Here is a 17,384-nt window from a genome sequence, read left to right as displayed (position 1 = left end):
ATACTCATTTGCAAATTAGGACATCCTCAAAAAGAGATGTTGGGAGGTTTTGTCAGATTTAGCTCACTTCTGGGTATAAATTTGTATGTAGGTAGGGGTATGTTTGTATACTTATACACACACACACACACACATACACCATACACACGCGCTCGCACACATCCATCCAAGTATGCAGACACACACGGCAAGGGCGGCATAGATTAGCTTTGTCATATATCACTCTCTCTCTCTCTCTCTCTCTCTCTCTCTCTCTCTCTCTCTCTCTCTCTCTCTCTCTCTCTCTCTCTCTCTCTCTCTCTCTCTCTCTCTCTCTCTCTCTCTCTCTCTCTCTCTCTCTCTCTCTCTCTTTGTGTGTGTGTGTGTGTGTTAAGTGATAGACTGGGGTGGGACTCTTTACTTGGCTGGTGGTGACCCAATTTTAGCACAGAATGTCAAATAGCTGTCTTCAACAATGTCCAAAACATTTAGTTCCTAGCTTATGAACAACTGGAGGAAACTCTGTATCTGTGGCAGAGACATGGCAGAGATACATGCTAGTCTAAAAATGCTGGGTTAAAAACAACCCAGTTTGAGTCATTTTGGCAACCCAGGACTGGGTCAAACAAACTCAGCGCTGGGACCCAGCTGGGTTGGGTTAAATGTTTGAAAGTCGGGAATAAACTGTGAAAACTTCTTTCACATCCATATTTTTATGATTATGGACAATTATCAACTCAAATGTGATCAAATCAACCCATCCTCCTTTTATATATTTGTTTCAATAGTCTGTTGCTTACCTTTGTCTTTTTAGGTGACTTGCTTGCAAGATTTCTTTGGTGATGACGACGTTTTCATTGCCTGTGGACCAGAAAAATTCGCTATGCACAAGATGACTTCTCTCTGGATGAAAACGGTAGGTCACACCTTTTGATAAAAAACTGAGAAATCGAATGTTGGTGAACAAGTATATTGGTTTTGCGTCCATTTTTACAGCTCAAACTAAATCTGCCCATGTTTAATCTCTACATTTATAAGTGTAACAGTTCTTCTTCCATGTTCTTACAGCTAAGTCTGTTTTCTTTTCTTTTTTAGAGCACATATTCTCAAAGATAAATGTTCAATTGTTGAAACTATGTAGAATGAGGTGTTAGGGATCCACCACGTAACATACTTGTCTTGCAACTAAACCAACCCTAAACAAAGCTAGCTTCTTTAATTACAAATCTATTAGTAAGAAAATAAAGAACTTCTATGTTTAGCAACATTATTCCCATTTCAGACCAAACAGACAAAGTTCTCTAATCAAACAAATATCTACAATAGTAAAATTAATAATTCTATTTTCAGTCCCCTTTGTTATCAGTAAAGCCTTGGATTCAGCAGATCACAATATTTTAAGCTGTTGGATTGGCTGTATTTTTTTTTATTTGAAGAATACTGACATATTTTGTACACTAATACCTTATATATGTTTTACTATTGCCGCAGAAGCAACTCAGTTTAGTCGTCAGTGTGACATCTGTATAATCTCAGCAACACTTTCAGTCTGTGTGTGTTTTAGAGACGGCAGTGGGAGCAGGAGGACGCTGCATGCTATTGGATGCCATTCGTTTAGCCTCTCAGAATCAGCTTTCAAATGACTTAATGCATTATTCAGATTCACATTTACATATGTAAATAGCCAATGTGCGACTCAGATGGGTGTAATAAAGTTCAGAGACAGAGATAATGTGTCAGACGGCTCAAGAGGACTGTGTTTGTGTGTGTTTGATAGAGAGAGAGACACAGAAAGAATATATTGATTTGTGTCTGCAGTAGGAGCATCACCAAGAACGTTTACAAGCTACAAGATGCACAAAAATTAAAGTAGCTATACAACATTTTTCAGGGCGTTTTACTTGCATTTCATGGAATTTGTCAGAGTAAAGTCTCTGTTTGTGTCTTCTCTAATGTGTTCTGTTCTTAAAAGCTGTTTTTACTTCATGCGTATGCTCTGTCTCTTTCTCTTGCCGTAGAGTGTCGGGTAATGAAGGCCCCTAAAGGACAGAGGGGCTCCAAGAGTCCCGGCCCAATGCGACGCTGCAAGTCTCCGGCTGATTCCAGTGAGCCTATAATTATGTGATTCATGTCAGCTCAACACACCTTTAACTCCACACTGAAGCTTTACTAACTATAGTCAATTCCACATCAAGCTAAAGCACCACAATTTCTTGCATGGATGATTGGCAAGCTTTCTACAATAATACACTTTATTTTCTTCTGAACTGCTTTGTCCATTATATTATATTAACATGTTTATTTTTTTTTTGCTTACACCGTTAAATTATGCATGATTATGAATCATCTGTTGTTTTGTTTTGATGAGATTTTTAAACACCTTGTCACTTTAATTTGGTTTTTGTTAATCTATCATAATCTCGCAATTGCTCATGTTTGTGTGTGTTCTTGCAATGGCCTGTGCAATTAACCTTCTGTGTGCATAAATGGTTAATACTGTCATTTTAATATATGTCATACGTGCATAGCTACTAAAGTAAATAAACAGATTATTGACGGTTAAACCTCGAAGACCCACTGCAACAAAACTGGAACAGCTGTTTAAAGCAGTTCGTTCATGAATATGTACAGTATGTTACAACTTCGTACAAAAGCAAATCACACAGCCGTTTTGAATCAAATTTGATTTCTTTTCACATGTTCAGTTAAAATATTCACATGTATATATATTTTAAATATTTGTCATCATAGTCTAATGAAACTTTAAAGAGTGCTCTGAAATGAACGTCACTGGGAAGGTCTTTATAAAAGTCAAAGCAACTGCACTGAAGTCCTGAAATGCTTTTGCAGCTATTATATCAGGGATCTGTATGCTATAGGAATATTCCAGCATCATAACACTTTAGAGAATATCAGAGGACTGCTCTGAACATATCCAAATTTTAGACTCTTTGCATGCTGGGAAAGTTTCTCACGAAGACAAAAAATCCCCCGAATAACAAAATATGCACAAACATCATGCTTCTTATTACCCTGGAAGGAAGGAAGGAAGGAAGGAAGGAAGGAAGGAAGGAAGGAAGGAAGGAAGGAAGGAAGGAAGGAAGGAAGGAAGGAAGGAAGGAATGAAGGAAGGAAGGAAGGAAGGAAGGAAGGAAGGAAGGAAGGAAGGAAGGAAGGAAGGAAGGAAGGAAGGAAGGAAGGAAGGAAGGAAGGAAGGAAGGAAGGAAGGAAGGAAGGAAGGAAGGAAGGAAGGAAGGAAGGAAGGAAGGAAGGAAGGTTTTGTGTCTGGGGATTAAAAGATGAAGAGAGAGGACGCCTGTCACACAAGTTTGAGTCTGATGTAAGCAGATAGATTTGCACTGTTACATGTTTAATATTTTAGAGAGGAAGGATCACTCAATCTTCCAATGGAGACGGAAGCCTGCGGACACTTTTTAATCTGAGGATGAGGGCAAAAAGGCCATGCTTGTTTACTAGAGGATCAAGACTAATAAACAAAAGAGTTTAGGTTATAAGCAGATGTGGTTTCTACAGAAAGAAACACGGGCAAGCAAAGTGTCGCATCAACAGTACTGTCATATGAGGTCAGATGTAAGCATTATTACTTTGGCAGGGTTACATGCACCTCTGGTGGCTGGGAAAGAGATGAGATTTTAGTGATAGGGAAAAAAGGAACCATTGATATGTCCTCGTTGACCTTTCCACAGTCAGCAGAATCATGATAAGACTGCCATCTTGTGGTGGCAGAACCTCACAGAGTTCTAAATCATTCCGTTAAAGGGATAGTTCACACAAAAATGAAAATTATGTCATCATTTACTCACCCACAAGTTGTTCCAAACCTGTATGAATTTCTTTCTTCTGCTGAACACAAAAGAAGAATGTCAGTTGATAGGCCCTATTGATTTTTTCTTCTTTTCCATACTGTGGAAGTCAAGGGCGTCCATCAACTGTTTGGTTCTACCGACATTCTCAATATATTATCTTGTGTTCAGCAGAAGAAAGAAGTATAGAACAAAAAATGTGATTGCCCCTGTTGACGAAATGTGTCATTAAAATGTTGGTTCTGGTTTCTGGAAGAAGAAAAAATTACATTTTTTTTTTTTTTTTTTTTTTTTGGTGTACACTATTATATACAGTAGATAACATCAAACCTAAAAGCCAGACATGGACTAAAAGCCATAAAACAAATTTTGATTTTCATGAGGTCTTTAATATGAAGAATATTTGTTTTCACAAAAAAAAGACTATAGCTCATTTGTGCATGCTAACTTTTCTTGCATGGCCTGTGTGCTTTAAAGTAGTGTATCTGTATCACTGTGCACACTCACTGGTGGCGGGACTAATGTTTTTTTATTTTATTATTTCTTTTCATGTTTCTTTATATCCCTCCCCCTTGTTTTAAAGCCCATATTGTAAGTTTTGTATTGAACTGCTCTCCTTTTGAAATAAATGAACAAGGACATTTTGAGCATTTTATTTGGTTATTTTTTTTGTTTACCATCAGTTCTTGTTTTATACATCCATTCAGATTTCTATTTTTCAGTTTCTCTTTCATTTCATATTTTACACCATTATTTGGGTTCAGAGTTTTAAGTTCAGTTTATTAATTTCAGCAAGGAAACCCTCTCTTCTTCTTTTAGCAGTATACACTGTAAACCCCAAAAACTTTGGCAAAACTTAAAAAAAAATACAGGCAATCGGTTACATAAAAAAATGTAAGTTAAGAAATTCAAAGTTAAAGTAAGCAGAACTGGCAGATTTTTATTTTGTACTGTCCATTTTAATTGCTCTTAACTTGAAATATTTGCATAAGCTAGCTCATACATTTCACTTAAAATTAACATGTAATCTCAACGTAAATATTTTTTAGAAATGGAAACTTGCTAATTCAGTACATGCTAACTTGCTAATTGGTAACACGATGCTTTGAACGAGTAAGAAAATATAAAACATTTAACAGTATATCTGTTCTCAAACCGAGCTCATGCTCATGCATCACCCCCAAAAAAACGTACATAACAGAAACTCTTCTAAAAAAGCATAACATTAAACACTACTAATCTTCCACTTAACATTAATCTTGCACACAAAAAACCCCCAAAACATTAACACTTAATTTTAGCATTTACTCTCACATTCGAGTGTCATGGCAAAGCATGCTGGGAAATAGAAATACACAATTCGGTTAAATTTAAGTTTGTTTAAATGAGCAGAAACAAGTGAACAAAACTCAAAACAATGAAGCAATTCAGATAACTTAAAATGTGTAAGTTTTGTGAACTCAAAAGATAAAGTTCTACATACTCTTAAAAGTAAATTTTATTGAACTAATTTGTTTAATTTAGGTTTATAAAACCAATCAGTTATTTTGAGCATAAGGGTTTACAGTGCGGGTTCTTGAATTATATTGTAGGCTCTTCATATTCTTTAGCACAAGATGTTTAAGTGATAATGAAACGAAGGCCTATAGGGCAAGTTATTGTACCTACATAGCGTAAAGTTTGAACAAAAAAAAAAACTTTTTATGGACCTATTTGCTTTTTTAGGAGCCGATCATGAACACAAGGCTAATTTAGAGAAACTCTGCATTTAATTAGCACATGAAAGGCTAAGATCAGCACTTTTAGAGAAGTTTTACATATCTCCTTATCCAGGCCTGGCTTTTCATCTGAGATTCTGTTCTCTTTGTTTTATTTATTCATTAGCTGGAGCGGTTTTAAGGCCTGGCGTCTGGTCCTTAGGTTTTTGTACTGCTTAAAAGAAAGCTCTGTTTTTGAAGCAGCCTTTAGTACATTAGTACACACACGATCACACCACTCTCACATATAAACACAGCTCTGGTGTCTCATAGCAACCTGCTCTATTCGTAGAGAGATGTGTAAATGAGTTCCAGCAAACAGATACACACACTAGCAGCTGGCTAGACGACAGTTGACAACATGATTACACAGAAAGGAGGGAAGACACTGCCTAACCCCACAATTTGTCTTTTCTTTTCCCTTAATCTTTCTGTCTGTGGCTCTCATTCTATCCCTCTCTTTCACATTTGCACTTTTTATTTCGCTCTCTAGCTAACGGAACAGGCTCCAGTAGTCAGCTCTCTACGCCCATCTCTAAGCAGTCGCCCATCTCGACCCCGACTAGCCCCGGCAGCACTCGCAAACAGAAGGTAATGTTCTGTCAATTCCTGTATCTATAGGTTAACAACCTAAACTATCCTTTCGTATCTCTGTTACCATACTATTGTTCAAATATCTTTCAGTATGCATTATGTTAACTTGCTCAAAAAGTGAGCAAACATGTAATACTGTATTCCACAATGCAATGCATTCCACTTAAAGGGGTGGTGAAATGCCCTTTTCACAAGATGTAAAATAAATAAAAATAATAAAAATAATAAATAAAATAATGTGTGTGTGTGTGTGTGTGTGTGTGTGTGTGTGTGTGTGTGTGTGTGTGTGTGTGTGTGTGTGTGTGTGTGTGTGTGTGTGTGTGTGAAGTTTTAGCACAAAATACCCTACAGATATTTTTATATAGCATGTTAAAGTTGTCACTTTTTGAGGGTTTGCAAAAACGCACCGTTTTGTGCCTGGCCCTTTAAATGCAAATGAGCTGCTGCAGAGGGCGGGGTTTCAAGAGCTCCTGTGTGTTAGCAGCTGCGATTTTGCCTTTAATGTTAAAACGGAGTCAGACAAAGATGGAGAGACTCAAGAAGAAGTGACAACATGTAGAAGCAACAGGACGTCTCTGAATGGTTAGTTGATGAGTTTATGTTGCTGGTGGAGTTAACTATCTTCAATTAGCATATTCTGTCATGGTAATCTATAAATCGCTCGTATAGGAACTGTTGTGAGATGCACACAGAATGACTTTCTATTGCATGTGAAAAGATGGATGCTAAAGTTTGAGCTGACTCACAAATGTACTCTTATACAACAACTTTTCCTCTTCTCAACATGGACTGTGTTCCCGGGGGCGGGGCTTATGTACATTTTAGGGTTGGTGATGTCACTAACCCAGGAGGAATGTCGTGTAGTCCCTAGCAGCCGTTTGTTGTAGTCCTTTTCTTTAAAAGCAAATATCTTCCTTTGCTTTGAACTTTGAGCGTTGTAACTATGCAGATGTTGTTTATGCTCAAACAGCAACATTACACACTAGCTAAAGTTAGAAAAGTGAAATCATACTCAACCACCCCTTTAACTTCCAATTCAGTATCATGCAGAAAAGGTTTGTGGTGCTTTCATAATACTTTTTGAGCTATTTTGGACCGTAACAATCATAACACACAGCATCTGATTTGGATCTGTCCCATCTGACCAATATCCAATCTGACAAAAATGGTCCGTATTGGACAGTGTACAGTAGGCAGAAGTATGCATCCCAAACACAGCGATGAAAAGGTGTGGACAGAGTTATTTTTGCGGCTGAACTTTTTGTTCAAGTGAAGTTTCCCTTTCAGACGCAAAATGTATGGGAGGAGAGTATTTGGTAACACTTTATGTCGATAGTCCACTAGACATTCTACTAACTATAAGTAACTTTGCAATGTCAACTTATAATAACCCTAACCTGACAGTCTAATACTCTAGTTAGTTGGCAAGTACAGTAGTTGCAGGGTGAACGTCATCTCACCCAAGTACAACATTTTCCTGGATAAACATCTTTGTTGATCCTGGAACAACATTTCAATCAACCAATCAGATTTGAGATTAGATTCAAGTTTAGTTTATGTCCAGTTTAGGCTTACAACCAGGGTTAGATGCTTCTACATCAGTGTTATTCACATCATTCATATCATATCCCTCTGATTTTAGGGATAACTTATGGGTAGGGTTAGGTTTAGGGATAGGAATAGGACTAAAGTTTTGGACAGGAATGTAGTTCCAGGATCAACATAATATCTTGACCCAGGAACATGTCTTACGTGGCAAAATCACGGTGACCACAGTGGCAAATTAATGAGAGTTAGTTGATCTGTATTGAAAAGTTACTTATAGTTAGTAGAATGTCTAAAGTGGACTATTGGAATAAAGCGTAACACAGTATTTAAATAAATACTGAAACATGAGGATGTATTTACTGGTAATTTAAGGCACAAAAAAGAATGAACCCATTTTGCGATCGACGGGAACTGCAGAGAACGGTGAGAACGTGACGGAGGGGAGAGAATTTTCTCCACTCGTGTTCATTTATCTGGAATGCCAGAGGAAAATATTATGCAAATGTAACTTTGCCAACTTTTTCCTGCGCCTGTGATGTTATTACCCGTACCTGATTCTCATCGGCTCGGCTGGTTTGCGACCCTACGCTAATTTGTGTTCTTTAATTTGTGCATTATCTGGGCAATTGGGATTGCGGTCTCATGCTAATTTGCTCTGTTCAGTAAATCTGGCTTTTAGTTATGATATAAACACCATGACTTACCCTATACCCTCTTTTCACCTCTAGGATCTATACTTGCCTCTGTCTCTGGAAGATGAAGATTCACAGGGGGAGTCCATGTAGACCCTTTCCGCTCCGTTTGCCGATCAACACGCCAGTAACAGAGGCATCTCCGGTGCTGTCTGTCTTGGAAACACCAACATCACCGCCCTAGTTGCCAGGGTGAATGCACGCATCACCTTTGCTGCCCCTTGGCCGTCAGGCTTTAGACCTCGAGGCTTTGCAGCGATGGTCAGTGCACTATTTGCTGCTTGAGAATTTGTTGCATCCATTTTCTGTGTTTTGATAATAGATTTGTAGTGAGTGATGAAAATGTTAAGTATATGCGGGGCATATGCAGCAGTTTTCACTTGTATTATAACAACAAACACCCAAATTTGTACATGTGGTCTGCTGTGGGAATTCATTTTATATATATGAGAAATTTGAGAAACTGAAGTGTTAACACACAGCAGGTCGGTTTAGCTCTTTAAACATCCAACCATCATTTTTTAAACCAATAGTTTTGACTTTTTCATACTGACTTTTTTAAAAGCTTGGTCTTATGAATTTCAAGCAGCAAATAGTCATTTTTACAAGGGTGTAATAGTCTGACTTGAACAAGAAAAAAAAGACAAAAAAAAAGGTAAAAGAAAAAGAAAAAAAATGGTTGCACCATTAATAATTTTTATTAATCTTTTTGTAACCCTCTCTCTCTCTCTCTCTCTCTCTGTGCAATGGTTTAGTGTGTTTTAAGGCCCATGAAGTTGAAATAGAGCCCACAGAAAAGACTCTATTCATATCACTGTAAATAATGTGTACAGCCTACTCTAAGACACCAACTTCAATGTTTTTGCATTGTTGCGATGACTTTAAAACATAGATATAATGTTAAATGTCAATAGCTCTGAAGGTACTCATTGAAAATTGAGAGGTGGGCCAAAAGCCATAAAACAAGGTCTATTTGCTTTCAAAAAAAAATGATCACATTAAGTTTTAAAAAGGTAAAAGTTTAGGTAATGACAGCAGCAGATTTCTGTTGGCTTAAAGGTATAGAAAATTAAAACCAGTAGGACTTGTGAAAAGATTGTCCATTCAAGTTTTCTAAAGCGCCATGATTGCTCTGTGTGAGGAACAGACCATTGAAGTCTTTATTCACTGAAACTGCAGCTCTTCAATGTCATTCACAAGAAAATGCTGATGCAAGATTTCATGCCATTGTTTGTCATTTGTATCCAACAAGTTTGAAAACACTGAATATGCGGGGAAGGTTTTCAGTGAATAATGATTCTTTTGTAAGTCATATGAACCATTTTATGGTGCTTATTTGAAGCTCCAAATAGCCTTGTGGTATGAAAAAGAGAAGCATGAACATTCTTCCAAATTAATACTTTGTCCAAGATGAAATGTCATACAGGTTTAGAGCGACAAAAATGAGCATTTCCATTTTTGGATTACTATTCCTTTTGAAATTGAGTTTGAACGTGTCTTTTAAGGTACAGTGTCCTTTTTTTAGAAAGCCAAAGTTATGTTGAAAAGAGGGAAGCTGAAAAAAAAATACTTTCTCTGAAGATGAACAGAATATCACAAATGAACATTTACATATTAAACCAAATACTTACGATATGACGATGGAATTCAGTGTAAGATAGCAAATTGCATTAATTTCTCAATCACCACATCAAAGCGATCTCTGCAAGTGATATCTGTTGATCAACTCTTTGACAGACAAAAATAAATAAAAAAAATAGCACAACAAAACTGCACAAATCAGACAAACCCTTTGATGATTCTTTTTAAAATATATAATTTCCATTTATATTTATTTCCAAGTGTCTCAAGATGATTTTTCACCTTCCATGGTGCCTTTTATACATCATCCTCTATGAAAAAAAGCAACAAAAAAACACGATAAACACTCATCTGTCAGTTGTTTACTGTATCTTTATGAAATGTTTGATATGAAGTGGGGCTCAAACACTAACTATAACTACATCCTCTGTAATCTGTTACTGTAGTAGTTTATCAGGGTAATTCTTCAGACATGGTGCAGATGCGCTCTTTTCTCCTATAGTGCTGTAAACACAGTTGCTTGTGTACTGATATTTTTGGGCTTGGGGACAAAAAAAAACTCAGACTTCCTCTCTGACTATCATGTACTTCCTGCTGTATCATCGTGACTTGTTTTGGTGATGTCATTCTGTGTATTAAACTTCTCTCTTTACTATTAAAATGAGACGCTCTTCTGCTCCTGTTTTGACTGCAGTAATGCTCATGAATGTCTTTGTTGTTGTTTTGTTATTGGCTGTTAGTATTTTTTTTTTGTTCAGTGAATTCTAAGCACATGACCTACATTCATGGCCTCATTTTTTCGCTTGTCCTTGCCTAATTAAAGGGGTCATGAACTGAGAAAACCTTTTTTCCCTGATCTTTTGTCATTGGACTATAAATACATACTATAAGTTTCAGAACTGAAAATGTCCTTGTCAGTCCGTAAACAGCTCTTATTGAAACAAAGCTGCCAAAAGAGATGAACAATAGTACAAGACAGCTTGCACAGTCAGACACAGATATAACACATATTTCTTCAACATTGCCTCTTACTGAAGTGAAATGGACAGACTGAGAGACACTGGCTTTTTATGTTCAAGAATGTGAATATCTCAGTAGAGCATTCGACACAGGCTGTGCAAAAAGACTTTTAAGGAAAGACTAAGGGCTCTATATAACAATACAGTTCACTTGTATCAGCTATGAATAGAAAAAAACAATACGAACAACATGGCAGAAAACAGTTCTGCCTTCTAAATAAAGGAGCCATTTGCCAATTGGTCGTCTCACTGCAGCTGCCGTCAGAAGCTCCGGTTACCATAGAAACAGTCAGGTCCTGTCCACAGTGGCTGGACCAACTTACCCATATTTCCTGCTTTTCAACAAATGAAATTCAAGAACTGACTTTTCCCTTGTTGACTAATCATGTCAAGTCAAGTAAAGAATATTTGTATAGCGCTTTTCACAATACAGATTGTATCAAAGCAGCTTCACAGTATTAAATTAAAATAATAATAAAACGTCCATGTTTGGTAATGCTGATCAATAGTATTATACATTGATTAATTAAATTGAATATCCCCAACTGAGCAAGCCAAAGGCAACAGTGGCAAGGAAACGAAAAACTCCATCAGGTGACCTAATGGTGACCTAAAACTCCATCAGGTGACCTAATGGTGACCTAAAACTCCATCAGGTGACCTAATGGTGACCTAAAAAAAAAAAAAAAAAAAAAAATATGTGTATTACTTGTGTGTTAGCTTGCTAATCTAATTATACAATTCACGATAATCTGCTTTAATGTAAAAATCTTCAAACGGAAATAGCATCAAGATTCACGGAGAGTGAAACATTTTTTTATTTACTGAATAATTTTAAGGCAACATGAACTGAACACTTTTTAGAGTGCAACAATGGGTTCATTGCAAACTAGAATTCACACAGTGAAATTGTATGCATATTTGACGTCTCAAGGGGGAGCCCACAAAAAAAAGTTTTTGTCAGTTTGAGTCCATAAAACTGCATTTAAAATAAAAATATTAAGTGTGTCAGAATGACTAGGTGTTCAACAGGGAATGTTATTTCTGAATGTTCTGTGGATCTTCATTACATTTTCTCTTGGTTATGTGACCGTTAAAGGTAGGGTAGGCAATTGTGAACAATGTAAAGAGACTAGCAATAGCAAGCTAGCTTTGAAAACTTAAGATCCCACCCTCCCTTCATAAAGTCTCAAAAGCTACGCCTCCTTACCTAATGTCTTAAAGCACATAACATTACAATAATAATGAACATAAACAACTTACAGAGCTCTGACTTGTACAGTACCACCTGACCTGACTGCAGCAGGTTCATTTTGCAGTTGATTGTTGTTGACATAGAACGCCATCTCGTAATTACGGTTACAACATGGCATAAGCTTGTTGTTGTGGATCAGAAGTAACTGTAAAAGCGGCTGCTGTTTGTTTATGGCGCTCGGTGTCTGTCTGTCTACAACTCTGCATGGCCTCATGGAACGCGCTGGTGATGTGTGAGGTCTGCGTGTGAGGGGTGCGTGGATGGAAATACATGCTGACAGGCAGGACATCCTATGCATTCCACAGAAGATGGGTATATGTACATGTTTCAATATTTTGACCAGTTCTATTATTGATTGCTATCAGGATGTGAAGAGAGTTTTAACCAGTATAATGCAAAGTGTTGCCTACCCTACCTTTAAGGGAACGTTCCGTTTTACAAACATTATGGGAATGCTACTGTATGTTCTCTGAACATTCTGAAACTAACAAATGTCAGACGAACATCCAACTAAAATATATATATTTTTTAAAGTTCCATAAACAATGTAGATAATGTTTCTGTAAAGTTTTGACATTATTAAAGACCAGATAACTTTGAAAAAACGTTCTATTAATGTTACTGGGAGAACGTGTGTTCATAACTGTAAGAGAACCTTGCCAAAACGTTTGGGCATTTCTATGAATATTCAGTGTTAGCTGGATTCATTGGTCAAGAACTTTCAACAATAGGGTGGAAGGCATGGATGCCTCTTATTATGCAAGCTTCTGTGAAAAGGGAAGCATTATTTATTCGAATAGCTGTTCTAGCAGAATCTCTTCATGACATCTTTGTGTAGCTCATTTCATTTGATGAAAAAGAACATTTAAAGTACCTAGACTAACATAACACAGCATTTACAGTAACAGTGTTGTGTTGTGCTGACATCTAGTGGCACAGATGCAGCATGATGCAAATGTTTTTTTAGTTACCATATAGGGCAAACACTATATAAATACATACATTTCTATTTTTAGTGATAACTATTACCAGATTTTTAATTGGAAAAATGTTAATTGAATTTATTAAACATATAGGTAACTTAATAAAACATACATTTATGTAATCAGTATCTGTAAAATAAGTAAATCAGACCATTCAAACCAAATAAATGGTGGATGACCTCCTTGAGTGTGCTAATGTTTGATGAGGACTGTTGCTCAATATCTACAAAATCCCTACATTTTGGTATTGGATGAAATACTTGCAGGAGTTTCACCTTGGGAGAATGTCATTGTCATGTTGAACAATTGCCCAACAATGCAGATGTTTTGTCTCCAAATTTTGTATTAAATGTGTGAATTCATGACACCATTGCTAAAGCACATCTCCCTTACATCTTCAGTACTCATATCCCCATGTAAGAACTTTCACATCATTTTACTGTGGGGAACAGACACTTACTGTATGAGATTAAACAGTCACTCTTTTCATAGCTTTTGGCAGCTCTGAGACATTTGTTTGCCATTTTCTTGGTCTTTTCTTAGGATAAATCACTCATCACAAAATATTTTTTTCACAAATTATTCCCAGGACCTTGTCCACTGTTACATTACTTTTGCTACTATATGGTCACCCTTAAAACATGGATTTGGTCATCCTCTTGTACCATTGTCCTATATATTGCAAAGAAATCTCCTTAACCTGTCTAGTCTAGTCTCCTGACCAGTGTTGGGGAAAGTTACTTTAAAAAGTAATGCATCACAATACTACGTTACTCCCTAAATGAAGTAACTATATAAGTTAGCACTTGCATTTTGTTGTCCTATTGTTAGATTAACTGCTTCTATTGTTCTCATTTGTAAGTTGCTTTGGCTAAAAGCGACAACTAAGTACCACATATTTACATTTATTCATTTTAAATGAATAAATGTAAATATGTGGTACTTAGTTATTTTTTAATGGAAAGTAATGTGTTATGTTATTGCGTTGCTTTTTCTCATCTGGACTGGGCTTGCTTGTTTTATAATAACAAATGGTGATTGTAAAGGCCCTTTCACACCAAAATTGAAATGAATCAGCCTTAGTCTGAAGGAAATGCAAATTCACACCTGTACAGTAGAGGGCGCCGCTCAAACAAACCATTCTGGATTGCAAAAGAATAGGAATAGGATTAAAAGTAATCGGATTACAACTCGCGTACTTGTACCCCGATCCAGTATCAGTGATTACAATGGGCTCATTGTCTTTTGTCGCTCTTGTCCAGTGTAGACATGACACAGAGTAATAAGGCATCTTTGTATATATCAATGGTTGTAAGGTTAGCTATAGTAACAGGACCGGTTTGAGTATCTGTAAATTTGGAGCTGCTGGCGAATAACAACAAACTCTTGTTTATACATACTTCTGTACTTTATGTAATCTTTTTGTTCTTCCTTGTCTTTGTTTGTCATCTTCGCTTTATATTGCTTCACTTCAGCTATGATAATTAGACATCCACTCTTGCATTGTTTGTTTGTGCGTTTGAAGGCAGATCAATGAAAGGAGATCTGTTTGTTTGGGTTGATTTCAATTATCAACAGTTTCTCAGAAATCGCTTACTGCACCTTTAATATTGTTTAAAAGCATCCCAGGTACAGCTTGTGTTGTTGGTTCAGGAACATATTGTATGTGATATTGACAAAGGGAGACACATTTGAAGTTAAAATTTGTTACACTTTTTTTTTCAATTCTTGAAGGCCTTTGTTTTCTCACACATAATACATGTCATTTTATAGTTGATGGCTTTACTGTTCTTCTAAAATGTAGAATATATAGAAGAATGAGTATGCGTGTCCAGACTTTAAACTGTTTTTCTCAACTCCAGTCCATGTTTTAGATGTTGCCCACAAGGCTATGGTTATAACACATGGCTTGGCTTTAACAGTATGTAATGTACAAACTCAATAAAATTCCTTAGTAGTTCACCTAAAAAAAAATAAAAATAAAAAAAAAAGATCTTAAATAGAATAAAACATTTAGGTAAAACAAGAAAACGTAGCGTAGCTCAGAAAGTTAGGATTTAAATTCGAAAAGTTGCATTGTAACTTTTGAACCATTAGTATTTGGCTAAAAGGTCCAAGGGAACAGGGCTATTTTAGAGAATCACTGCAAGTTACAACTCTGTTTCAAGTTAAATGACTGGCAGACATTAATATATGAAGTATAACAGAGCAACAGCCGAATGATAGGCTACACTGGAACTGTAGAAGGTATTGTGCTTTGGATTGGCGTATATTTGACTAAAAACCAGCATTCTGTTCAAGATTTTTCCTTTTTTTTATTATTATATATATAATTTTTTTTATATTTCAGTCCAGTTTCCGAAACTGTAGCTTTTTTGTTTTACACTCAAGACACAGCCATGCACAATTTAGAATTCAAAAAGTATATTGCTTCAACCACAATTTAAAATAGCTTATCCAAAACAATAGTTCCCCCCTCTCTCATACGCCTCGCGTCCAGCCTTGTTTCAAAAGAGCAGGGGAGGGGCTTGCTGAGATGAGTCCAGCAGTTCTCAAATGTCAGAATTAGAATAATAATTTAAAAAGAAAACATTTGTGTTTGTAAGCACGTACAGTCTTGTTTCTTTCTCATATTAGACACCAATAGAGGGATTTTGTCACAGCACGTGTACAGGGTTCACACATTCAGAAGAAAAGGGGAATTTACAAGAGACGAGAGGAATCCTGGAGTGAGTCGCTTTCCACATTCGTGGTGCTTTTCATCCTTTTACGTTTTCATGTGCTCCTAGTTCACATCAGGTCCGAGCCCTGATCGAATATGAAGGGTCTTTTAATAGCGAAGTCCACAATCTAGAAATAAATTTGCATTGTGTTTGAGAGTGTGTTTCTCCTTGTACATCTGCTCCAGTACATAGGTGAAGGCTGCAGTGTGAGTGTTTATGATGGTCGTATTAGCCTGGTTAATGGGGCTGTAGTCTCCGGGACAGGCACAAGATGCTGCTATCTGTGGGATTTGCACAACCATGTCCATCATCGGTTTGATCTGCTGTATTTCTTGGAACCAGGGTGCACAATATTTACAAATACATATCAAAGAGCAGCCTGTCGTAAGGTTTTCAATAATAAAAAAAAATGAATAAAACACAACAATGTACATTAAATATCATCCTCAAAATACCTTTTGTAATGCTAACTTATCAAAGGTTATCAGAGCTGAAGGAAAGTAATTCAGTAATGTCATGCATGAAACTGGTTCCTACGATAAAACGACACTTCCATTGACCTGCTTTGATACTCACTGTAGGTGGGGTTGTGACATCCATTGCGACACACTGAAGCAGTAGCACTATAGATGTTGCTACCCATGCCTTTAGATGTCTATGGTTGTCGCTAACTACTGTCCTACATCTACTCTAGTACCCTTCAGTCTATGGTAGGGTAGTCTAGGTGTAGTATCCTGAATTTTCACAGTGATTTGAAAGACAGACTAAAAGCAGGCTGAGGTTATCCTATCTACGCACAAACATAGCACAACTCTCACACAAACACTCATTTGTAAAGAAAGATACCAAGTTGACATGACCTATCAGACACCTACATCCTCTACAAGGGCGTACACTTAAGACTTCTACTCATGTACTGTATTGAATCCATATTCTTAAACCAAGGGAGAATTAAGATAACCTCAGCAAAAATCAAACATTTTTGACTTGTGACCATAGTTGAAAAAGGCATAAGAAATAGCACCCCTATTGATGTTTGTTGCAAACCAGAAAGTCTTAAAAACGAAAGAGCGCCAAAAGTTGGGAAGGGGGTTGGATTTACAGACTGTTCTCTTATGCCCTGTTTAGGGTATTAAGATGCGTTTTGGTCGATCGGATCACAAGCAGAAGAGGGAGACATTCCAGTTTACACCTGGTGTTTTAATCAGCCTCTTTTGTCCACTTTCAACCACTTCGGTCCTGATTTCTTCGAGGGGAGGATCTATGGGCTGGTAAATATGTTTTTTTTCAGATCTTGCAATCTAATGGCCAAAATAAGTTAGCACAATTTACATTTGAACGCACTGAAGACGACAGAAAAACATATGCTGAGCATCAGCTTCCGTCTCTGTTCTGACCGCCGTAAGATCACGCTGAATGCTGTGAGTGT

At 36.9% G+C, this 17,384-nt stretch overlaps 1 protein-coding gene across 1 annotated transcript in view; it reads left to right on the top strand.

Annotated features, from left to right (window-relative positions):
• The window catches only part of LOC306995999 (neuronal migration protein doublecortin-like), a 43,413-nt gene extending 32,606 nt beyond the window's left edge, over nt 1-10,807 (top strand). Inside the window, 5 exon segments of the mRNA XM_079608081.1 lie at nt 794-857; nt 860-895; nt 1,998-2,084; nt 6,054-6,151; nt 8,431-10,807. Of these exon segments, the coding sequence (XP_079464207.1) occupies nt 794-857; nt 860-895; nt 1,998-2,084; nt 6,054-6,151; nt 8,431-8,487 (342 nt within the window). The 3' untranslated portion in view covers nt 8,488-10,807.
• Nucleotides 10,808-17,384: the final 6,577 nt, after the last annotated feature.

Source organism: Phoxinus phoxinus (assembly GCF_949152265.1).
Source record: "Phoxinus phoxinus genome assembly, chromosome: 3".
NCBI classification, from domain to species: domain Eukaryota; kingdom Metazoa; phylum Chordata; class Actinopteri; order Cypriniformes; family Leuciscidae; genus Phoxinus; species Phoxinus phoxinus.
This window is presented reverse-complemented; position numbering and strand designations above follow the sequence as displayed.